The following is a 25,261-nucleotide window of genomic DNA, read 5'->3' on the forward strand; positions in this document are numbered from 1 at the left end:
ATAGCAGGTATCCGGCCACATCACACGATATAGCTGGCTATCCATGAATATTCAAACACTGACTGGCTAAGTTTAGCGGGCAATTTGGACCACCTAAGTAGCAGTCCTATCTTTGGCCACTGTAAACTGAACTGGCCAGAGTGGAATATTAACTTGGCCAGCCAAAAAACATGGGTATTCCAAGCTGGTCACTGGAAACAGGCCAGCATTGAATATTGCACCCTTAAAATTTATAGCGGAAAGAGGCAATTTTCAAATAAAACCTTAGCCGGCTCCATTGCTTTTGGATAACCTGTCATCCTATCACCTGGGTCACTTTTTTTATGTTCCATTTTTTCCTTGTTTTGAAATATACAATACTATACTGTACAAATTAAAGCTAAAGACTGGAGGAAGAGAGGTCTATGGGAAGGAGGACTTCTGGATATTGAGCTATGGAAACTTGAGATACGGGAGAATTGTTGAGTGCAGCTAGTGTCCAGTCTTTGTAGTGTTGCAGAGGAGGAAAGCTTGGCAGGAAGTGACATCACACAGCATTTTGCTTAGAGCAGAGGTGTACGATCCTGGTTCCTAAGATTTTTTTTATTTTAGATTATTTTATTTATTATTTATTTCAATTTGACTAAATGCCTTAAATCAAAACATTTATCAAGTATGGCACATGAAAATAACAATGTAAAAAAAAGCATTATTCACATATTTAAAAAAAAACCAAAACATCCCAAACCTAATAAAAAGTAATCAGAAATTCTCCTAACATCCTTCTGAACTGGCCACCTCCCTTTCCCAACAGTTTTATCAACCACTTTAAGTTTGAAATAACCATCTGTTGACCTGTTTATGAAAATTCTAATATTTCTTCCCTCAACATATGGTAAAATGTGGTAAAAGCAGTTAGCTCAGCAGGGTTTAAATAAGGTTTGATACATTCCTGAAAGAAAAATCCATAAGCCATTATTAAGATGGACTTCAAAATATCCACTGCTTATTTCTAGGATAAGCAGAATAAAATCTGTTTCTTACTCTTTTGGGATCTTGCCAAGTACTTACAACCTATATTGGCCTCTTTGGGAATAGGATACTGGTCTTGATGGATCTTTGGTCTGACCCAGTATGACAATTCTTATGTTCTTATGTTTTTACCAGAAGATAATTGTTGAAATGAATGTACAATAGCAGCTTATTAATTTATATGTCAACAGCTAATGACACTTACCTCCGAATTCTATGAATAAAGACCATCAAAAATTGTGTGCCCTTAATGTGAAAGGTAACTGATACCACACAGCCACATTAAAGGGTTTTGTGGTATTTTTGCAGTTAATGCACTGTAAACAATGAGTTACGTGCTTTTTTGCGTTAGGGGACAATTGATGAGTGGAGAATGGCTGTGAAAGACATTTTGCAATTAGAACAGTGTAAATAAGATGCTAAGTGGCCCTGAGCAAATTTAATATGGCCCCTGTAACGCCCCCAATATATGTCACGCTAAAGAATCAGTAAATGCAGATTTTACTGAAATTTAGTAAAAAGGTCCCTTAATATATAGGAGGAAATATTTTTTCACTCAACAAATAGTTAAATGAAAATTTGTTGCCAGAGGATGTGGTAACAGCGCTTAGTGTATCTGGATTTTAAAAAAAGGTTTGGACAAGTTCCTGGAGGAAGCTATTGAGATTGAGATGGACATGGAGAAGCCACTGCTTGCCCTGGGATTGGTAGTACAGAATCTTGCTACTATTTGGGATTCTGTCAGGTCCTTGTGACCTGGATTGGCCACTGTTGGAAGCAGGATACTGGGCTAGATGTGAAACTGAGTATGATCTCGGCCAGAGATCCACTTCCTAGGAAAAGAACATATAATTGGACATGGAGTAATTTAACATTCTAGCTACTTGTTGGACATCATTTGCACAAATATTAATCATTCAAGTTTTTTGTTAGGTATTTTCTGCTGTTCCTTTCTGGCTTCAGCAGAATAATGTAGCACTTAGGGAAAAAGATACAGCCCAGAAGTCCAGCACTGGAGGCCAGGATAGCAAATATCTCCATTGCCACCATGTACTTGCCCTTGGTGCTCAGATACGTTGGAATGAAGGAGACCCAGACACTGCAGAACACCAGCATGCTGAAGGTGATGTACTTGGCCTCATTGAACCTGTCAGGTAGATTTTTTGCTAGGAAAGCTACGATGAAGCTGATACCAGCCAGAAATCCTAGATATCCCAGAACACAGTAAAATGCAACTACTGACCCTTCATTACATTCAATTAATATTGTTCCAACTTCTGATTTCATATTCAGATATGGGAACGGGGGAGCAGTAAATAACCAGACAAGACACAGAACAGTTTGAATAAGGGAACAGGAAAGGACTATAGAGTTTGAGACCCTGGAACCCATCCATTTCCGGAGCTTGCTTCCTGGTTTGGTGGCTTGGAAGGCCATCACCACAGTGATGGTTTTTGCCAATACAGAAGAGAGGGAAATGGAGAAAATGATCCCAAAGACAGTCTGTCTGAGAATACAGGTCACCTTTTCAGGACGGCCAATGAATATCAAGGAACAGAGGAAGCAGAGCATGAGAGAGATGAGAAGAATGTAACTAAGGTCTCGGTTGTTGGCTTTCACTATGGGAGTGTCTTGGAAATGAATAAAGATTCTCAAAACAGAAGCAGTGATGAGAAAGAAGAAAATGCTGATCAGAGTCAAAGCTATCCCCAAAGACTCTTCATTGGATAGGAAGATTATCACTTTTGGGGTGCAGGTGTCTCTCTTCTGGTTGGACCATTGGTCCTCCGGGCATCTTGTACAGATATCCATATCTGAGAATGAAAAATATTATCTCACAAATAGCATCATTTACAAAACAGCTAATGAACACTTTTCTCTTATAATTCATTTTGAAACGTCTTTAATATTTAACAGACAATGCCAAATACTAAACAAGTAATGTACAAAGAGCTTAATGCAAAGCAAATCATATATTATCTGTTAGATGTGCTTGCACCTGAAATGTAAGCTTTTTATGGAATCTGTATCGCTCACAAAATAGAGGTGTGATTAGGTTTGCAGGTAGTGTGTTTGCAGGTAGTGTTCAGTTCATAGTCATGGATTAGACATCAGGCTGTACCACTAGAACATGTGAGAACCCATTTTAAACAGAACACTGAGATTGCAACTTTGATGTCCAGGTTGGGACTTGCTCAATTCCAGCAGCATTTTTTTTTACAAAAGGCTCAGCCAAATGTGGAGCCTTTTGGAAAATACCTATATGTATATGCAGGAGTGCATGTATATTTGCTGGCCAAAACGAGCATTTTTTTTAAAAATGTGTGCATGCCTTTGTTCTGATGTAAAACTCAACAGAGAAATGTCCCCATATTTAGGTGCATGTGTATGTATATATGTACATATTGTGTAGTGTGTTTCTCCAGATGTAAATAGTGTAGGGTTACCATATGGCTCTAGAAAAAGAAGGACACATTGATCCAGTCCGGGTTTTGCTTCCATTGAAAGCAATGGAAGTAAAACCCAGACTGGCTCAATCTGTCCTCCTTTTTCTGGAGCCATATGATAACCCTAAAATAGTGGCTCTCTAAAATCACTATTTACAAGTGTCTGTAATCTACTCATGCAAATGTCACTTTTTTATATGTGGAGATATTTTCTATAACAACCCTTGAACTGTATCTCTTCACAATTTTCCCAATTGTTAATTATTTATTTAGACATTTCTATTCCGTCTACAACTAAGTGACTCGCATGATTACATACATAATAAAATCACAAAAACAGAAAATACGCTTAAAAAGTCCTTAACAAGGGAATCAACCCCATGTCTTTACCAGGGCCGCCGAGAGACTGGGCCGGGCCCGGGACAAGGCCGCCCCGGGGCCCCCCCCCCCCCACCCAAGGTCACCGGGCCCCCCTCCACCCGCTACTGGGCCGGGCCCTCACTCCACCCCGCGGGCCCTGTGCACTAACCTTGCGCCTCTCTCACCTTCACAGCAAGCAGCGACAGACCTCTCCTTCTTTCCGTGCCCCGCCCTCGCAGACGTTATGTCAGGCAAGGGCGGGACACAGAAGGAAGGAGTGGCCTGCCGCTGCTTGCTGTGAAGGTGAGGGAGGCACTTTAAAATCAGTTCCGGGAGCGACGGCGACGGCCCCCCCCCCCCGGAGCCCCGGGCCCTTTTGTCCCCCCTGTCCCCCCCTCTCAGCGGCCCTGGTCTTTACAAACACGTGTGTTTTCAAATCCTTGCAGAATAGTTCCATACTTCTGCACAGTCTTAAAAAAACAGGTAAATTATTACAAATCTATGGACCAGCACTTGAGAATACCGCTTCTTGAGTGGAGGCATATTTCACAGTACTCATAGAAACATAGAAACAAGATGACAGATAAGGGCCAAATGGCCCATCCAGTCTGTCCTTCCTCAGTAACCACTAACTCCTCCTTTTCCTAAGGGATCCTTGTGCCTGCCCCAAGCTTTCTTAAATTCTGACATAGTCCGTGTCTCTACGACCTCCACCGGGAAGCCATTCCATGCATCCACTACCATTTCCATGAAAGAATATTATCTTAGATTCCTCCTAAGCCTATTTCCTCTTAAGTTCATCCTATGTCCTCTCATTCCAGAATTTTCCTTCATTTGAAAAAGGCTCACCTCCTGTACATTAATGCCACTGAGATATTTAAACATCTCTGTCATATTCCCTGTTTCCCCGTCTCTCTTCTAGTGTGTACATGTTGAGGGTTCTAAGCCTGCATACATTTTATGACCGAGACTGCTTACCAATTTAGTAATCTCCCTCTGGAACAACTCCATCCTATTTATATCTTATGTAGGTACGGTCACCAGAATTGCACACCGTACTGTAAATGGGGCCTCACCGGAGACTTATACGAGGGCACTATCACCACTTTTTTTTTACAGCTGGTCATCCCTCTCCTTATGCAGCCAAGCATCCTTGTGGATTTGAGCATCGCCCTTTCTACCTGCTTAGCCACTTTAGGTCATCATACACAATCACCCCCAAGTCACGCTCTTCTTTCGTACCCAGAAGCACTTCACCCCCTATATGGTAGCATGCCCTCGGATTCTTGTAACCGAAGTGCATGATCCTGCATTTCTTAGCATTTAATCTTAGTAGCCAATTATCAGACCATTCTTCAAGCTTCGCTAGATCCTTCCTCGTGTCATCCGCTCCCTCCAGGGTGTTTAGTATCATCCGCAAAGAGACAAACCTTACCAGACAGCCCTTCCGCAACATCGCTCACAAAGATGTTAAAAGGATTTTCATTTGCAAGTAACATTAAGGATTCTGTGCGCAAAGTTCTCACCAGGTGATACACAACAATCACCTGCTTAAAATACCAAGGAACCAATTTACAATATAATGCCTGGTGCAATCGTAAATTGCAAACAAGATGCAATCGGTAACCAACACAGCGATCAAAGCACTGGCGACACATGTTAGACCGAGATATTATGGCCAACAACCTGGCTGTAGCATTCTGGATAGTCTGCAATGCCTGCATCCTAGATTTCTTTATTCCCAGATACAGTGCATTGCAGAAATCTATCTGAGAAATTACCAGTCTCTGGACCACTGACCTAAAATCGCGACTAGACAACGTAGGCTTCAATCTGATCAACTAGTGGAAGTGAAAGAAAGCAGACTTCACTATACTCAAAATTTGATCTTTCTTAGACAACTGAGAATCCAAAATAACAACTAATGCACACATATCATCTTTCACAGGCAAGTCAATCTCACCCACCCGCACAGAGTGACACTGAAGTACCTCTTCATCTTTTCTAAAAATCATCAGTTCAGACTTGCATTTAAAGCTACTCTATTAATTTTCTTCCAGTCCCCTACTGATGTCATACATAACTTCAATTTACCTCTCAACCAATACAGTTCCCCTTGTAATTGAAAGCGAACTGAACATCATCCGTATATATCCTATGTTCTGCTTGTAAATCTTTAAACACCTTACCCAATGAGGCCATATAGAAGTTAAACAACATGCCTTGTGAAGCTGTGCCATCACTAAAAACCTGCACAGAATGCCCTTTCAAAAATGATGCAAACCAACTCCATTCCATCCCCCATCCCAATCCTTTTCAGCTTCTCAAGTAACAAATCAACATCTACAGTACCGAATGCTAATGAAACATCAAGTGAGACCAGACAAAAAGTCAGACCCTTGTCAATTCCCTGTATCTTCACATCCACTAATGGCAACAACAATATTTCAGCACCATGCCCTGTCCTGAAACCATATTGATGATCATCCAGACACCTCACATCATCAACAAAATCAATTGCTGTAAAACCACCTTTTCTATCACTTTCAAAACAGCAGGAACTACTGAAATCGGCCTATAATTATCTAAAGCCAAGCCATCCAAGGAACTGTTTTTTAAAGAGCTGCTTCACAGTTGAAATCTTACAGCTTGGAGAAGAGACGGCTGAGGGGAGATATAATAGAGGTCTATAAAATAATGAGTGGAGTGGAACAGATAAATGTGAATCGCTTGTTTACTCTTTCCAAATATACTAGGACTAGGGGCATGCAAAGAAGCTACTAAGTAGTAAATTTAAAACAAATTGGAGAAAATATTTCTTTACAGAACGTGTAATTAAACTCTGGAATTTCTTGCCAGAGAATATGTTAAAAGCAGTTAGCTTAGCAGGGTTTAAAAAAGGTTTGGATAATTTCCTAAAAGAAAAGTCCATAAGCCATTATTAAGATGGCCTTGGGGAAAATCCACTGCTTATTTCTAGGATAAGCAGCATAACATCTTTTACCTGGATTGGCCACTGTCCAAAACAGGATACTGGGTTTTATTGACCTTCGGTCTATCCTAGTATGGCAACACTTATGCACTTATGTTCTTACACTACATGAGTCTAACGATTTACTAACAAAGTCAAAACAGGAACTCCAATAGAAGCCAAACCTCTAATCCAATTTGCTGTTGTACATTCAGAATGGAGGGAGGCACCAAGTTTATGCACCTGATAAGTGCGTAAATGTTTTAAGAACATAAAGTCAGACCAATGGTCCATCTAGCCCAGTATCCTGTTTTCCAAACAGTGGCCAAGCAAGGTCACAAGTACCTGGCAGGAGCCCAAATCAAGGCAACACTCCACACTACAAATTCCAGAGCAAAGAGTTGCTTCCCATTTCTATCTCAATAGCAGACCATAGACTTTTCCTCCAGGAATTTGTCCAAACCTTTTTTAAACCTTGGAGAAAAGGAGAAACAGGGGTGACATGATATAGACGTTCAAATATTTGAAAAGTATTAATCTGCAAACAAACCTTTACCAGAAACGGGAAGGCGGTAGAACTAGAGGACATGAATTGAGGTTGAAGGGGGGCAGACTCAGGAGTAATGTCAGGAAATATTTTTTCACAGAAAGGATGGTGGATACATGGGATGCCCTCCTGCGGGAGGTGATGGAGATGAAAATGGTAATGGAATTCAAACATGCATGGGATAAACACAAGGAAACCTGTTTAGAAGGAATGGATCCACGGAATCTTAGTGGAGATTGAGTGGCAACACCAGTAATTGGGAAGCAAAACCAGTGCCGGGCAGACTTCTACAGTCTGTGCCCTGAGAATGGCAAGGACAAATCAAATATAAAGTATCACATACCATGTAAAATGAGTTTATCTTGTTGGGCAGACTGGATGAACCGTACAGGTCTTTATCTGCAGTCATTTACTAGATTACTATGCAACATCCAGGTAGGTCTCTCCAGGCCTGCCTGTACCCTGGTGGTCCAGCAGTGGTCATTGGCAGCATGAACACTGATATGAAATAGAAGTAGCTGGATAACTGCCTAGACTGGACCACCTTGGTACTAATGCAGACTGGCAAGGCACCATCTGCAGGATTTTGAGTGGCACTATCCAGTTATGACCCAGTCAACCACTCCTACTCGGTTAAATAGCACTAAATATTGCCCCCATAGTGTATATACTACATCTCTCTATATAAAAGGCAACACCAACATTCTATGAAGCCTCCAGCCGGAAGTGTGAAGGGGGAGAGATATCCGGTTTCCCCATGAGTGTCTGCCCCGCCCTCTCTGTAACACAAACAGTCAGTGAAGGAAAACACAGCAAAGCACAAAATCGAATCCCTCTCTCTGTAACAGTGAAGGACTCAGAGGGGGGAGGGGAGAGAGGGCAGAGGGCAGGGACACACACACTCCCACATGCACACAGAAGAAAACCTTGCTAGCCCCCGTTTCATTTGCATCAGAAACGGGGTTTTTTTACTAGTATAAATATATTTACTAACTTTATCTGCATGTTCTAATCTAATCTAATGGTTTATATACCCCATAATCCAAAGAGGTCCTAGACAGCACTGAACATCTGTAATTTTTATAACCACGGTGGCCAGCATTTGAAAACAATAATCACTGACTGATAGTGACTAACTAGTGCCCAAGGGCAAGTTACATTATAACGGTATCACTCACCAGTTTGATTGGAGACTTCTCCCTCTGGACAGGGGATACAGTCATAGCAGCAGACAACCTGTCCTTCCCTGGTTAATTTCCTAAACCCAGGAGGGCAATTTAGGCTACATTTGGACTGTGGGGGTGTCTGAGGATTGAGAAAAAAAATCTGAATAATTTGAGACAACTCTGGATTATGACTTGTCAAATGCAATGTTGCTCTTCTGTCTAAACATGAGTCAGTTCTGCCCATTTAGTTTTTTGAGCTCATTACTAAGCTATACAGTACAATAGAGTAAGGCAGTGTTTTTCAAACCTGATCCTGGAGGCACCCAATGAGTGACGGTAAAAGCTCCCTCCCGAAATGGCCGCACAGCAAGGGGTTCACTTCCCATACGGTCATTTCTTTAAGAAAAGAGAAACCTGCCTTTTACTCACTGTGGTAAAAGGGGGCCTCAGCGTTCATCAAAAACATGCGCCGCCAGTGCAATCCCCCTTTTCCTGCAGCTTAGAGAAAAGACCCCTAAGTGATCCAGCGTTAATTCAGCTGTTATCCCATTAGCGCATGTCACCTAGAAGATGCTAAAAGTATAATGTTTCCATGTCCATACCATGCATTCTCCGAGAAAAATTCCCTAATGCACACGCTAATGCCTTAACACCATCATGTGGTAGCCCTTTTAGCATGAATGAAGGGCTTAACACCTTTTAGTACACATATCTCTGTATCCCATTGCATAAAATGAGACCTGTGCTAAAATAGCACAAGTTGAAATAAAATAATCCATTTTAATGGGAGCCCACTTTGATAATTTCCCTCCTAAATTTTTAGGTGCCTAAATTTAGTTGAATTTGTACCTGAAGAGTGGGTTCCTAAGGGATCCTTTTACTAAGCTGCAGTAAAAGGAGGCTTGCGTTTTTGATGCGCACTGAGGCCTGCTTTTACCGCAGCAGATAAAAGGCTGTCTCTTATTTTCTCAAAAATAAATGGCTGTGCGGTAAGTGAATTAGTAAATTTAAAACAAATCAGAGAAAAGTTTTCTTCACCCAACACGTAATTAAACTCTGGAATTCGTTGCCGGAGAACGTGGTGAAGGTGGTTAGCTTAGCAGAGTTTAAAAAAGGGTTAGACGATTTCCTAAAGAACAAGTCCATAAACCGCTACTAAATGGACTTGGGAAAAATCCACAATTCCAGGAATAATATATATAGAATGTTTGTACGTTTGGGAAGCTCGCCAGGTGCCCTTGGCCTGGATTGGCCGCTGTCATGGACAGGATGCTGGGCTCGATGGACCCGTGGTCTTTTCCCAGTGTGGCAGTACTTATGTGAACCATTTACCATGCGACCATTTTGGGGGAGGCACATACCACCATCCACTGAGGTAGCAGTAAGGGCTCCCGCGCTAACCCGGAGGTAACCAGGCAATGTGCGGTGCTGCCCAACTATTGCAGGGTAAGCACCAACACTACAAAAATAGAAAATATTTTTGTAGTACCAGAAATAGAGCACGCTGGGGGCGGTAGTTACGGATTGGCAACCCTTTAGTAAAAAGGCCTCTAAGTTTGGCTAAAATTAAGCACCTAACATGGGGGCCTAAATTTGAGTATTGTTTTTTTTTTTAATATTGGCTTTTTTATTGTTATATATTTCATAACAATGGGCCAAATTTTAGAAATGATACCGAAACCTCAGTGCCAAAAAAAAACCCATGCTAAGTGACCTTTATAGAATAGCGCTTAACACTGGGATCCTTACCTAACTTTAGGTACGAGGACTTACACCAACTAACCCCAGTATAAATCCTCGCACCTAAATTAGAAGCAGATAACAATGCATGTCCCGATCCGCCCATGACCCTCCAGTGGCCACATCCCCTTTTTCAAGCTGCAAGTAAAATTTATGCACAGATCCCAGTGCATAAATATGTGCGTGTACATTTAAATTAATCGCAATTAGCACCGATAATTGATTAGGGCCCAATTATCAGTTCTAACTGGCTCAGGTTCTAGGTCAGTTCCCACCTGGACAGTTCCCACCCACCAATTCCCATCTGGACAATTCCCACCTAGGACAATTCCCACTGAACCAATTCCCACCACACCAGGGATGAAAATTCCCACCCATACCACAAAAAACACACTAGGACAAATAATATCCCTCCCTTTTCTCTTCCACATCATTTGGGGGGCCAGTACACCCTCACCCCCCTCCACAACATTACCTTTTACACATCCCTTTCCTCTTCCAGACATGCAATTCATGTGGAGGCAATGCCCCCCACACCTCCCAAACTAGGTTTGAACCTAATTCATGTTTAATCTGGGATCTAAACGTCATAAATAAGTAAATAAATAAATAAATACAAAGTGCAGTTCATGTGGGGGGGGGGGGGGGCATGGGTTTCAACCTAATCCAGCCCCTCAAAATGACACACTGATTACAATTTATAACAAATTACTACTCTACCTATGAAAAGTTATTCCGTTATTATACGTCCTCTGTGTACATCCGTATGCTGCTCTAGCCTTGTTTCAACGCCGCTAAAAAAAAAAAAAAAAAACACTGCCAGGACTTAAGGGACCTGATACAAGAAAGAAGCTACAGGCTAGAGAGGGTAGAAAATGTCCGGAGGGGAAAAGTCCTTGATGGGAATTGTCGCCTTAATTGGAAATTGTTCCAGGGGGAATTGTCCTAGGTGGGAATTGTGCCGGGGGGAATTGATGGGTGGGAACTGTTAGGGTGGGAACTTGCTCGACCAAATTTGTGCGTGCAATTCTGAATGCCATATATAGAATTTGGGTAATATGTGCATGGTTTAGGGCCTTTTATCTTGGTTTTTTGTGTTACTTAAATCTGACCTCGGTGAATGTGCTCTCCCACATGATCACCTCCTCATAGATGGTAAATTCCTGCCCCGGTGGAGCATAAGGGTTATAACTTCCAACAACGTCATTACTCCTCGTCCCATCAGGTAGATAGGTTGGGCTTATAATGTCGTATCCAATAGCAAAATCACCGTTATCAAAAAAGACTTCCTCACCCAAAGCGTTCTGAAAGTGGAGGTTCTTCATATAATGATGAAATTAATGAAAAAAGGGAAACATTTTTTTAGTGAAACTAAGAGATACACTCCTAATGTCAAGCACATGGAATCCGCTCCTGATTGTACAAAGGGCTTTCATTTTGAAGCAACCCCCAAACAATGACATTTGTTTCATGTGACTTTGAAATGAAACAACAGAGAAAACCTACATAGGACAAGGTGGTCAAAATGCATTTAATTTCCTAATATGTACAAATATGAGGAATGTGCACAGGAAAAATTTTCAGTTTAATACCTCTTTGGACTTTTAATCATTTGCATTATTAAAGTAACTGGGAAAGTAATTTTTGCACTCTACTAGTGAGATTTTCCATCTATTCTTTTTCAAATTCCTTTCTATTTGTTGCTCATCTCTCATAGGTGCAACACTACTTTAAGGGGCCCTTTTACAAAGCTTATTGCATGCTAACTCAGGACTACCACTGGCCTAATGCAGCTGCCGGCGGTAGTTTTTGCTTGATCGTGCGCCATTTCTGGTGCTCCGGACAATTGTTTTTATTTATAGTATGGCGCTAACCTGGCAGTAATCGGGCATCGTTGTGCGCTGCCCAATTACCGCAGGAGCCTTTACCACCACCCATTAAGGAGCCGGTAAGTGCTACTACTACTACTTATCATTTCTAAAGCGCTACTAGACGTATGCAGCGCTGTACACTTGAACATGAAGAGACAGTCCCTGCTCGACAGAGCTTACAATCTAATTAGGACAGACAGACAGAACAAACAAGAGATAAGGGAATATTAAAGTGAGGATGATAAAATAAGGGTTCTGAACAAAGTGAATAAGGGTTAGGAGTTAAAAGCAGCATCAACAAGGTGGGCTTTCAGCTTAGATTTGAAGATGGCCAGAGATGGAGCTTGACGTACCGGCTCAGGAAGACTATTCCAGGCATATGGTGCAGCAAGATAAAAGGAACGGAGTCTGGAGTTAGCAGTGGAGGAGAAGGGTGCAGATAAGAGAGATTTACCCAGTGAACGGAATTCCCGGGGAGGAATGTAGAGAGAGATGAGAGTGGAGAGGTACTGAGGAGCTGCAGAGTGAATGCACTTATAGGTCAATAAGAGGAGTTTGAACTGTATGCGGAAACGGATAGGAAGCCAGTGAAGTGACTTGAGGAGAGGGCTAATATGAGCATAACGACACTGGTGGAATATTATTCATGCAGCAGAATTTTGAACAGATTGAAGAGGAGAGAGATGGCTGAGTGGGAGACCTGTAAGAAGCAAGTTGCAATAGTCTAAGCGAGAGGTGATAAGAGTGTGGATGAGGGTTCTGGCAGTGTGCTCATAAAGGAAAGGGCGAATTTTGCTGATATTATAGAGAAAGAAACGACAGGTTTTAGCAGTCTGCTGAATATGTGCAGAGAAGGAGGGGGAGGAGTCGAAGATGACCCCAAGGTTACGAGCTGATGAGACAGGAAGGATGAGAGTGTTATCCACAGAAATAGAGAATGGGGGAGGAGGAGAGGTTGGTTTAGGGGGAAAGATGAGAAGCTCAGTCTTGGTCATGTTTAGTTTCAGATGGCGCTGAGACATCCAGGCAGCAATGCCAGACAGGCAGGCTGATACTTTGGCCTGGATTCCTCTGAGATTTCTGGTGTGGAGAGGTAGATCTGGGAGTCATCAGCATAAAGATGATACTGAAAACCATGGGATGAGATCAGAGTACCAAGGGAAGAAGTATAGATGGAGAAAAGAAGAGGTCCCAGGACAGATCCCTGAGGTACACCAACTGACAGTGGGATAGAAGTAGAGGAGGATCCACTAGAGCATACGCTAAAGGTACGCTGGGAGAGATAAGAAGAAAACCAGGAAAGAACAGAGCCCTGAAAGTGCAAGAGTTATCTTGCCGCATGGTCAATTTGTGTATGTGTGGGGGAAGCTTTTTACCCACTGCAGTAAAAAGGGCCCTGGTGTGCAGGAAAAACGGACCCTGCTGCTACTGCAGGGCCTTTTTTCCCACAGCTTAGTAAAAGGACCACTATCAGGCTCATTTTCGAAAGAGAAGGACGCCCATCTTTCGACACAAATCGGAAGATGGGCGTCCTTCTCCCAGGGTCGTCCAAATCAGTATAATCGAAAGCCGATTTTGGACATTCCCAACTGCTTTCCATCGCAGGCACAGCCAAAGTTCAAGGGGGTGTATTGGAGGCATAGCGAAGGCGGGACTTGGGCATGTCTAACACATAGACGTCCTCGACCCATAATGGAAAAAAAAGGGTGTCCTTGACGAGCACTTGGATGACTTTACCTGGTCCTGTTTTTCTTACAACCAAGGCACAAAAAGGTGGCCGAAATGACCAGATGACCACCGGAGAGAATCGGGGATGACCTCCCCTTACTCCCCCAGTGGTCACTAACCCCCTCCCACCCTCAAAAAACATCTTTCAAAATATTTTTTGCCAGCCTCAGATGTCATACTCAGGTCCATCACAGCAGTATGCAGGTCCCTGGAGCAGTTTTAGTGGGTGCAGTGCAATTCAGGCAGGCGGACCCAGGCTTATCCCCCTCCCTACCTGTTATGTTTGTGGAGGAAACAGCGAGCCCTCCAAAGCCCACCAGAAACTCACTGTACCTACGTCTAGGTGCCCCCCTTCACCCATAAGGGCTATGGTAGTGGTGTACAGTTGTGAGTAGTGGGTTTTAGGGGGGGGGGGTTGGGGGGCTCAGCAGACAAGGTAAGGGAGCTATGTTCCTGGGAGCGTTTTATGAAGTCCACTGCAGTGCCCCATAGGGTGCCCGGTTGGTGTCCTGGTATGTGAAGGGGACCAGTGCACTATGAATGCTCGCTCCTCCCACGACCAAAGGGCTTGCATTTGGTCGTTTCTGAGATGCGCGTCCTTGGTTTCCATTATTGCCGAAAAATCAGAAACAACCAAGTCTAGGGACGACCATCTCTAAGGACGACCAAAATTTCAAGATTTGGGTGTCCCTGACCGTATTATCGAAACGAAAGATGGACGTCCATCTTGTTTTGATAATACAGGTTTCCCCGCCCCTCCATCAGGACGTTTTGCGAGGACGTCCTCAACAAAACATGTGCGTCCCTTTCAATTTTGCCCCTCCAAGTCTTTAAGATGACCCCATGGAACAAATAATGGGGCAAAGGGCAGTAACAATTGCACGAAGCCCCTATCAAAGGGCAAAGAGGCAGAAAGAGTGAAATGAAGAACCCAAGGCATACAGTGGTGGAAATAAGTATTTGATCCCTTGCTGATTTTGTAAGTTTGCCCACTGACAAAGACATGAGCAGCCCATAATTGAAGGGTAGGTTATTGGTAACAGTGAGAGATAGCACATCACAAATTAAATCCGGAAAATCACATTGTGGAAAGTATATGAATTTATTTGCATTCTGCAGAGGGAAATAAGTATTTAATCCCTCTGGCAAACAAGACCTAATACTTGGTGGCAAAACCCTTGTTGGCAAGCACAGCGGTCAGACGTCTTCTGTAGTTGATGATGAGGTTTGCACACATGTCAGGAGGAATTTTGGTCCACTCCTCTTTGCAGATCATCTCTAAATCATTAAGAGTTCTGGGCTGTCGCTTGGCAACTCGCAGCTTCAGCTCCCTCCATAAGTTTTCAATGGGATTAAGGTCTGGTGACTGGCTAGGCCACTCCATGACCCTAATGTGCTTCTTCCTGAGCCACTCCTTTGTTGCCTTGGCTGTATGTTTTGGGTCATTGTCGTGCTGGAAGACCCAGCCACGACCCATTTTTAAGGCCCTGGCGGAGGGAAGGAGGTTGTCACTCAGAATTGTACGGTACATGGCCCCATCCATTCTCCCATTGATGCGGTGAAGTAGTCCTGTGCCCTTAGCAGAGAAACACCCCCAAAACATAACATTTCCACCTCCATGCTTGACAGTGGGGACGGTGTTCTTTGGGTCATAGGCAGCATTTCTCTTCCTCCAAACACGGCGAGTTGAGTTCATGCCAAAGAGCTCAATTTTTGTCTCATCTGACCACAGCACCTTCTCCCAATCACTCTCGGCATCATCCAGGTGTTCACTGGCAAACTTCAGACGGGCCGTCACATGTGCCTTCCGGAGCAGGGGGACCTTGCGGGCACTGCAGGATTGCAATCCGTTATGTCGTAATGTGTTACCAATGGTTTTCGTGGTGACAGTGGTCCCAGCTGCCTTGAGATCATTGACAAGTTCCCCCCTTGTAGTTGTAGGCTGATTTCTAACCTTCCTCATGATCAAAGATACCCCACGAGGTGAGATTTTGCGTGGAGCCCCAGATCTTTGTCGATTGACAGTCATTTTGTACTTCTTCCATTTTCTTACTATGGCACCAACAGTTGTCTCCTTCTCGCCCAGCGTCTTACTGATGGTTTTGTAGCCCATTCCAGCCTTGTGCAGGTGTATGATCTTGTCCCTGACATCCTTAGACAGCTCCTTGCTCTTGGCCATTTTGTAGAGGTTAGAGTCTGACTGATTCACTGAGTCTGTGGACAGGTGTCTTTCATACAGGTGACCATTGCCGACAGCTGTCTGTCATGCAGGTAACGAGTTGATTTGGAGCATCTACCTGGTCTGTAGGGGCCAGATCTCTTACTGGTTGGTGGGGGATCAAATACTTATTTCCCTCTGCAGAATGCAAATAAATTCATATACTTTCCACAATGTGATTTTCCGGATTTAATTTGTGATGTGCTATCTCTCACTGTTACCAATAACCTACCCTTCAATTATGGGCTGCTCATGTCTTTGTCAGTGGGCAAACTTACAAAATCAGCAAGGGATCAAATACTTATTTCCACCACTGTAGAAGCAGGGTCAGGGCAACACCAACGACAGCAGGCCACTGGAAGAGTGTTAACGTGTCACCAGCATTGGCAGTGTTTATGATATACTTGGAACATGTGATTTATTCCAATAGATGTATAAATAAAAATGCCTCCATAGCTCTAATGCTTTGTGATACTTCCTCTCTGCCTTTCTTTTTTTTTGGGGGGGGGGGGGGGGAGGAGGTGATTGCCAGATGAATCATTCTTACTTCTCCAATACTTGTTCTACCTGTTGTAGGTTCTACTTTAACACTTAACACTCAAGCACCCACATTTTGTAGACCCTTGTCAACTAAAGCATTTTCAAATCAGCTGATGTACATACTGGCTACAAATTTTTATCTTCATTATATTACACATCAGTTTTATATTTCGTAAAAGCCTATATAGTTCTATGTGGATCATAAAAACAAGAGACAATCAGAACTCGAGAAATACAGCTTTACCAACATTAATTAGAAAAATCAGCTCACATGTTTACTAAAGAAGAACGTTTTTAATTGTTTTATAAACCGTAAATAATCATGCAATGCCCAAATTGAAGTAGGAAGGGAATTCCAGATCGAAGCAGCCTAATAAGACAAGGATGTAGACAACTGTCTAATAGATTTAACTACAACCATCTTCTGTATTGAGGTAGTTGTTGTATTGCTACCTTGATTGGTTGTATGTTGTTTGCAATTTACTGCCTGTTCTGGTTTGGTGAATGGTCTTGTGTGAATTGTTTTGTCCTATCTGAAATTTTGGCGCTCTTTTCTTCCCTTTGATTTAGTCTGTATGTTGTTTTGGCCTGCCTACCAGTAAAGGGATATAGAAAGTACAAATAAACTGTACATATCTGATGCTTCTAATGGAAATCCCTGAAATAGGGATCCATCAGAATCTGTATCAGCCAGAAGCTGCTCCATATCATTCTCAGCAGGGAATAGAGGGCCTCTTATTCTGCTCTGTTGGCTTTACTGTAAACTCTATTGTCTCCTGTCCCCTGACCCTACATTGCTTCTTCCTTCCTTCACCTCTGTGAAGATAGGAGAGAAAACTCATCTTTCATAGATGCCCTAGATTTTTCAGGTGTGAATACTTTCTTCTTTAGAACAATCTTTTAGGCTTGACTAATCAACTGCTGTAGATTGTAGACCATTTTCTCTGTTCTTCACTGCTGTCTGCTGCTTACATTAGATCTCTCATTAGTAGTATCAGCTGAGTTTCCTCCTCTACTTCTACTGCTATTTTCATGCTTAACCTTCTCGAGCACTGCAGTTTAATCAGATTAGATTGAAGGCTCTTTGGCATAAGGATGTGCCTGATAGCACTGTGCACTAACTGTAGGTCTGTACTGCAGTGTGTGATCACTCCCTTGTTTGATTACTGTAACATATTGTATGTTGGGTTACCTGTGGGTAAGATCCATCCTTTACAATTTACTTGTTTGCTCATAGATACTTCTCACTTGGTTTAAGTAGCTGCACTGGTCACCCATCCAGTGGAGAATCAGGTTTAAAATCTTGTTGCTAATTTTTAAGGCTTTAATCAACGATGTGCCAGTTTCTGTGGCTAGTTCTTTGAAGTTTTATCAGCCTGCTCACGCATTGCATTCTTCAGATAAACTTTTGCTTGACATTCTTTCCTTTCATTATATTAAGCTAACTGAGTACCATTCAACTATTTTTTTATATTGAGGGTATGAGGCAGTGAACTTTGTTGCCCTTTAATTTAAGAGGTATGACTTTACTTCTTCGGTTCTGTAAACATTTGAAGGCTTTCCTTTTTTCCCAAGTTTTATGGCAGTCTAAAGCTGTGTGTTTAAACTCCTTATTGTTTTAGTGACGGATTTGTTTTGGTCAAGAAACTTCTATTGCATATGTGTGTTTATGTCTTCCTTTAAAATTATATTATGTATGTTCTGCTGTGATCTGCTGAGAGTTGTACGATTGTGTGGACTAGACATCCTATATAATAATTCTCACCTCCAACGTTCTAATCTTGCTGCCTGTGTCATTGACTTTCTGCTAGGCTCTGAAACCCTGGCTGACATCACCGGAAAGGAGACACCAGATTGGCTCCCCCCCTCCACCCCCCACGAGGTCGCCGCAGCCACTGCTCCCCCCTCCATCCCCCTGAGGTCGCCGCCCAGGCTCACCAACTTTCCCTCCAGGCCCGCCCACCCAAACAGACCTGCCAAGTCGCTGCGCTCCTCCAGGGTCGTCCTCCAGGGGCAGTGAAGTGAGAGGCGAGAGGAGCGGCTGCAGATCCGACAGCCAATGCCTGATGGCTGCCTGCGGTGCCACGCTTGCTTTTTAAAAACAGCTCTTTTTGTTTTTGTAGCAGCTGCTGCTGCTCAACAGGAGAAGCAGCAGTGGCCGGAAATGGGAGCTGGCACCGTGTGTTTCGCGGGAGACTTGGCAGGTCTGTGGTGGGCGGGCCTGGAGGGAAAGAAGGGGATAGAGAGAGAGACACAGGATGGGAGAGGGGGGTAGACGGATGGAAGGATGGGGCGAGAAAGAGGGAAAACAGATGGAAGGACGGAGGGAGGGAGGGAACGACCCTGAAACTGGGAGGGCACGGCACTGGAACTGGGAGGGAGGGAGGGAACAGCCCTGGAACTGGGAGGGCATGGCCCTGGAACTGGGAGGGAGGGAGGGCACGGCCCTGGAACTGGGAGGGAGGGAGGGCCCTGGAAGGGAGAGCCCTGGAACTGGGAGGGAGGGAGGGAGGGAGGGGCTGGGGGCCCATGGCACACACCCTCATTCTGACACACACACTCTCTCTCTCACAGACACACTCGCACCCAGTCTCACTCTCTCTCTGTCACACAGTCACTCTCACACACACTCTCTCAATCATACACACTCCGAGGAAAATCTTGCTAGCGCCCGTTTCATTTGTGCCAGAAATGGGCCTTTTTTACTAGTTTTTAAAATAAATTATATAAATCAATTATTGGTAGATTTTCAGCAATAATATATAGTACTAGTAATACCAGATGACTGGTGAATACATTTGCCTGTTAGGTACTTTTTCGAAAGAGAAGGATGCCCATCTTTCGACACAAATCACAAGATGGGCGTCCTTCTCACAGGGTCGCCCAAATCGGCATAATTGAAAGCTGATTTTAGGCGCCCCCAACTGCTTTCTGTCGCGGGGATGACCAAAGTTCACTGGGACGTGTCGGAGGCGTAGCGAAGGCGGGATTTGGACGTGTCTAACACATGGGCGTCCTCGAGCCATAATGGAAAAAAAGGGCGTCCCTGATGAGCACTTGGACGACTTTACCTGGTCCTGTTTTTCTTACGACCAAGGCACAAAAAGGTGCCCGAACTGACCAGATGACCACCGAAGGAATCACGGATGACCTCCCCTTACTCCCCTAGTGGTCACTAACCCCCTCCCACCCTCAAAAAACAGCTTTAAAGATATTTTGTGCCAGCCTCTATGCCAGCCTCAAATGTCATACTCAGGTCCATTGCAGCAGTATGCAGGTCCCTGGAGCAGTTTTAGTCGGTGCAGTGCACTTCAGGCAGGCGAACCCAGGCCCATCCCCCACCCCCACCTGTTACACTTGCGATGGTAAATGTGAGCCCTCCAAAACCCACCAGAAACCCACTGTACCTACATCTAGGTGCCCCCTTCACCCGTAAGGGCTATGATAGTGGTGTACAGTTGTGAGTAGTGGGTTTGGGGGGGGGGGGGTTGGAGGGGCTCAGCAGACAAGGTAAGGGAACTATGTAACTGGCAGCAAGTTGTGAAGTCCACTGCAGTGCCCCCTAGGGTGCTCAGTTGGAGTCCTGGCATGTCAGGGGGACCAGTGCACTACGAATGCTGGCTCCTCCCATGACCAAAGGGCTTGCATTTGGTTGTTTCTGAGATGGGTGTCCTTGGTTTCCATTATCGCTGAAAATCAAAAACGACCAAGTCTAGGGACGACCATCTCTAAGGATGACCTAAATGTCAAGATTTGGGCATCCCCGACCGTATTATCGAAACGAAAGAGGGACATCCGTCTTGTTTCGATAATACGGGTTTCTCCACCCCTTCACCGGGACGTTTTGTGAGGATGTCCTCAGCAAAACTTGGGCGTCCCTTTCAATTATGCCCCTCTGTGTGTCCTATTTATAGTATAGTTGAGTTTCCTTTCTTTATGTTGTCTCTTCAGTCTCTAGATCCAGGGAGAGTAAGATATTTTTAAAATAGTTCTTTGTCTCTGGCACGTATGTTCGCCACTTGATCTTTGGACTCTTTCAGCAAACGTCCAAAAGTGGATTTAGATGTCATATCAAAAATGCCCTTTCCCATGTCTGTTTGAAAGAGAGCTTTCACCAGATGGATCATCGGTGAGACACAAGCAGAGCTTTCACTTACACACGTAGCTTACAAAATACTTTGTAAGTTACATAGGGCGTCTTTTACTAAGGCGCTCACGTTTTTGGCATGCACTAAAATTGTGGACGCGCTAAACGTTAGAGATGCCTATGCATTCCTATGGGCGTCTCTAACATTTAGCATGCCTACAATTTTAGCACGTGCTAAAAACGTGAGCACGCCTTAGTAAAATACGCCCATAGTTTCCTCCTGTACTTAAGTGTCTGCACTTGCACAAGCTCTACGGCTGGTATAAATGTGAGCAACTAAATTTTAGGTGTGTTGATAGCTGGTTATGATCACATTCTATAACAGAACCTAGGTTCCTACCACACTCCCTTTCGGCTTCTAGGAAGCTTTCGGTTATAGAATTGATCCCATTGACACATTTATTACATCTTATAAATTACCAACTTGTGGAGAAGATGTCACATACTTTGCTGGTGAGCATGCACATGGGTGGAATTAGCACTCATTTCGGTTCACAACTAGACACCTGGGCTAGCAATCTTTGAAACACCATAAAACCTTACGGAGAAGTGCATAACCATGGGTAGGACTGAACACGGGCTGTGTTCTGGCGGCAATGGCTGCTTCAGGAGCATACATCAAAAAAGTCAAGCAGCATTTCTCTTCCACTGACTGGGCACAAGAATCTGATGCCTAAACACAGGCCGTGTCGAGTCCTGCTCGTGGTTATGCCTCGGTAGCTCACTTGAGGTCACATCTCATTACTGCCGGTTCAGGCAGGCCTAAAGAATTTGTTCAGAATCTAGAATCCAACTCCACCCCTCTTAGACCCAGTTTTATTTAGTTCAGGGCTATACTTTGATAGCTAGCATGTAAATATTTTCAGGTTAATTGACTTCCAGACTTCAATGTTTCAAGTACCTATAGTCCTATAATTGTTGTTTTCGGTGAGCCTGGTAGTTAGGGATTCCCAGTTGTGAGAATATGAAGGCTTGCTTGTCCTTGGAGAAAGTAGTTACTTGCCTGTAGCAAGTGTTCTCTGAGGACAGCAGGTCAAGTAATCTCACATACCCTCTCACCTCCCCTTGGAATTGAATTCTTTAGCTATTGTATATGACTGAGGACCCATGCTTATTTGACTGGCGGGAAAGCACCAGAGCATGCACAGTGGAATGCTACTAGAAAGTTCTTAGATTCACTAGCGTTCTTACTGGGCTCTATCGGACCCAGTAGTAAGAATACTTGGCCTGCTGTCCTTGGAGAACACCTGCTATAGATGAGTAACTTTGCTGTCTCAAATCAACCCTGGAACTCTTTTTAAAAATCAGCATTACATTGGCCACCATCCAATCTTCAGGTACTACAGACAATTCTAACAAACAGGTTACGGATCATTAACTGTAGATCAGCAATTTCATGTTTTCTTTCAGTACCCTGGGTGTATACAGTCCAGGTGGTTAAAAGAAATCAGAGACACAAACAAAATGGGCAATGTGATAATAACGGGTGACTTCAATTATCCAAATATAGACTGGGTAAATATAACATCGGGACACGCTAGAGAGGTACAATTCCTTGATGAAATCAAGGACAGCTTTATGGAGCAGCTGGTGCAGAAGCCGATGAGAGAAGGAAAAATTCTAGACTTGGTCCTTAGTGGAGCGCATGATCTGGTGAGGGACGTTATGGTACTGGGGCCGCTTGATAACAGTGATCATAATATGATCAGTTTTGATATCAACCTTGAAGTAACTATACACAGGAAGTCAAATACGTTAGCATTTAACTTTAAAAAAGGAGACTATGATAAAATGAGAAGAACGGTTAAAAAAAACTTAGGGGAGCAACTGAGAGGGTAAAAACTGTACAACAGGCATGGACGCTGTTCAAAAATATCATCCTGGAGGCCCAGGCCAAACATATTCCGCGAATTAGAAAAGAAAGACGGAAGTCCAAAAGACAGCTGGCGTGGTTGAAAAGTGAGGTGAAGGAAGCTATTAGGACTAAAAGAAATGCCTTCAGAAAATGGAAGAAGGAACCGTCTGAAAATAACAAGAAGCAGCAAGGAGTGTCAAAGCAAATGCAAGGCGCAGATAAAGCCAAGAGGGATTACGAAAAAAGATAGCATTAGAGGCAAAAAAAACATAGCAAAACTTTTTTTCGGTATATTAAAAGCAGGAAGCCGGCAAAAGAATCGGTTGGGCCGCTGGATGACCAAGGGGTAAAAGGGGCGATCAAGGAAGATAACAATGTAGCGGAGAGATTGAATGAATTCTTTGCTTTGGTCTTCACCAAGGAAGATTTGGGTGGGATACCGGTGTCGGAAATGGTATTTCAAGCGGACGAGTCGGAGAAACTTACTGACTTCACGGAAAACCTGGAGGACGTAATGGGGCAGTTCAGCAAACTGAAGAGTAGCAAATCTCCTGGACCAGATGGTATTCATCCTAGAGTACTGATAGAACTGAAAAATGAGCTTGCGGAGCTACTGTTATTGATATGCAATTTATCCTTAAAATCGAGCGTGGTACCGGAAGATTGGAAGGTGGCCAATGTAACGCCCATTTTTAAAAAAGGTTCCAGGGGAGATCTGGGAAATTATAGACCAGTGAGTCTGACGTCGGTGCCGGGGAAAATGGTAGAGGCTATTATTAAAAACAAAATTACAGAGCACATCCAAGAACATGGATTACTGAGACCAAGTCAGCACGGCTTTTGTGTGGGGAAATCTTGCCTGACCAATTTACTTCAATTCTTTGAAGGAGTAAACAAACATGTGGACAAAGGGGAGTTGGTTGATATTGTGTATCTGGATTGTCAAAAGGCGTTTGACAAGGTATCTCATGAAAGGCTACAGAGGAAGTTGGAGGGCCATGGAATAGGAGGAACTGTCCTATTGTGGATTAAAAACTGGTTGAAGGATAGGAAACAGAGAGTGGGGTTAAATGGGCAGTATTCACAATGGAGAAGGATAGATAGTGGGGTTCCTCAGGGGTCTGTGCTAGGACCGCTGCTTTTTAATATATTTATATTTCAACTTTTTTTATTGAGATCAAAAATTCTCAGAATTACAGTCTTCAGCAAGTATATATTGTCATACCTTCAAATTATACAGCAACTCATCGTTCAGATCCATTCTCATATTTTAGCCTTCTTAACTTTCTCTATATCCCCCCTCCCCTCACCCCCCCTTATACCTCATATAAATTCTCTACATAAACACCAATACATTTACCACCTATATTCATAATTTATTAAGGATTAGGCTTCTCCCCTGATGTGATAGCTTGGCTAAATAAGGATTCCAGAGCTTCATAAATCGGGTTTTACGTTTAAATGAGCCTCTAACCTCTTGTGCTTCCCATGTAAGTACTTGATGTATTTGGTTACGCCAGTGCCAGAATTCTGGTGCATCCGATGAAGTCCACTGTTGCAATATACATTTTTTTGCAATCAAACATAGCTTACGGCACAACAGCACCTCTCCCGCTCTGAGCCCCCCAAATGAACCCGGGCAATCAAGCACCAGTTGAATAGATGTCCCCTGAACATGACTTGACATCAAAAGGCAGAGGAAAGCTGCCACCCTCCTCCAAAAAATCTTATAACTGGACATTCCCAGAACCCATGGAATAGAGAATTATCAGTAGCTTTACATTTCGGGCAAGTAGGTGTTTCAATTCCCCCCGCTCGAAATAGCTGGACCTGTAAAAAATAGGCTCTGTGAACAATTCTATATGCACATTCTCGGTATCCTGCCCTGCTAATTAATTGGGGAATGCCCTTAAGATGAGCTGCAATATCCCAGAAAGCAAGATCACATCCCACATCCAACTCCCATCTTCTCCGAAGCTGGGTCAGCTCCTTCCTAGGTGCTAAAGACCAGATTTTCTTCTGTAGCTTGGATATGGCTGGCGCCTCCTCTGAGATTTCCGTAAATAAATTCTGTATTCTCTCTCCCAATTTAAACTTAAGTGCTTCTTTGTCAAGAGAGTGAACATAGTGCTTCAGCTGGCAGTAGGCAAAATTGTCACCCCAGCGAATTGATTCATGCGGAATCAAATTGTCCAGAGCTCCAGGCACCCCTGTCTGATCTACCACTGCTCCCAAGTTACGGAGACCCTGAGCCTCCCACCGCATAAACACTGAATTCTCCTGTCCAGGTCTGAACATTGGGTTCCCCCTTATCGTTAGAAGCTCTGATACCCTTGGGTCACCTCCCAATTGTTTACCCAGGAATCTCCACGCTTCCCGTACAGGGCCCAGCAATACTGATTTTCTCATCAACTGAGGCAAGGACTTGTTATCCCCCTGCAGTAATGAAACCAGCTGGTATGGTTTAAACAGCTCTTTTTCTATCTCCAGAGGTGTGTGGTATTCCGAGGCAAAGATCCAGTCACGCACATGTCTCAGATTGCATGCAATGTTATAGTATTTAATGTTGGACAAGCCTATTCCTCCCTGATTCCACCCCCCCCAGTAATGATGACATCCGAACCTTTGCCTTCTTATGTGCCCAACAAAATTTCATCACT

General features: G+C 43.6%; 1 protein-coding gene across 1 annotated transcript in view; it reads right to left on the reverse strand.

Moving 5' to 3' along the window:
• Positions 1 to 1,920: 1,920 nt before the first annotated feature.
• Positions 1,921 to 25,261, reverse strand: part of LOC115464521 (vomeronasal type-2 receptor 26-like) — a 64,408-nt gene continuing 41,067 nt past the window's right edge. Inside the window, exons 4-6 of the mRNA XM_030194885.1 lie at positions 11,355 to 11,578; positions 8,515 to 8,641; positions 1,921 to 2,825 (exon numbers count right to left, since the gene is read on the reverse strand). Of these exons, the coding sequence (XP_030050745.1) occupies positions 1,921 to 2,825; positions 8,515 to 8,641; positions 11,355 to 11,578 (1,256 nt within the window). The remainder of the gene's footprint in view (positions 2,826 to 8,514; positions 8,642 to 11,354; positions 11,579 to 25,261) is intronic.

Source organism: Microcaecilia unicolor, chromosome 3, assembly GCF_901765095.1.
Source record: "Microcaecilia unicolor chromosome 3, aMicUni1.1, whole genome shotgun sequence".
Classification (NCBI taxonomy): domain Eukaryota; kingdom Metazoa; phylum Chordata; class Amphibia; order Gymnophiona; family Siphonopidae; genus Microcaecilia; species Microcaecilia unicolor.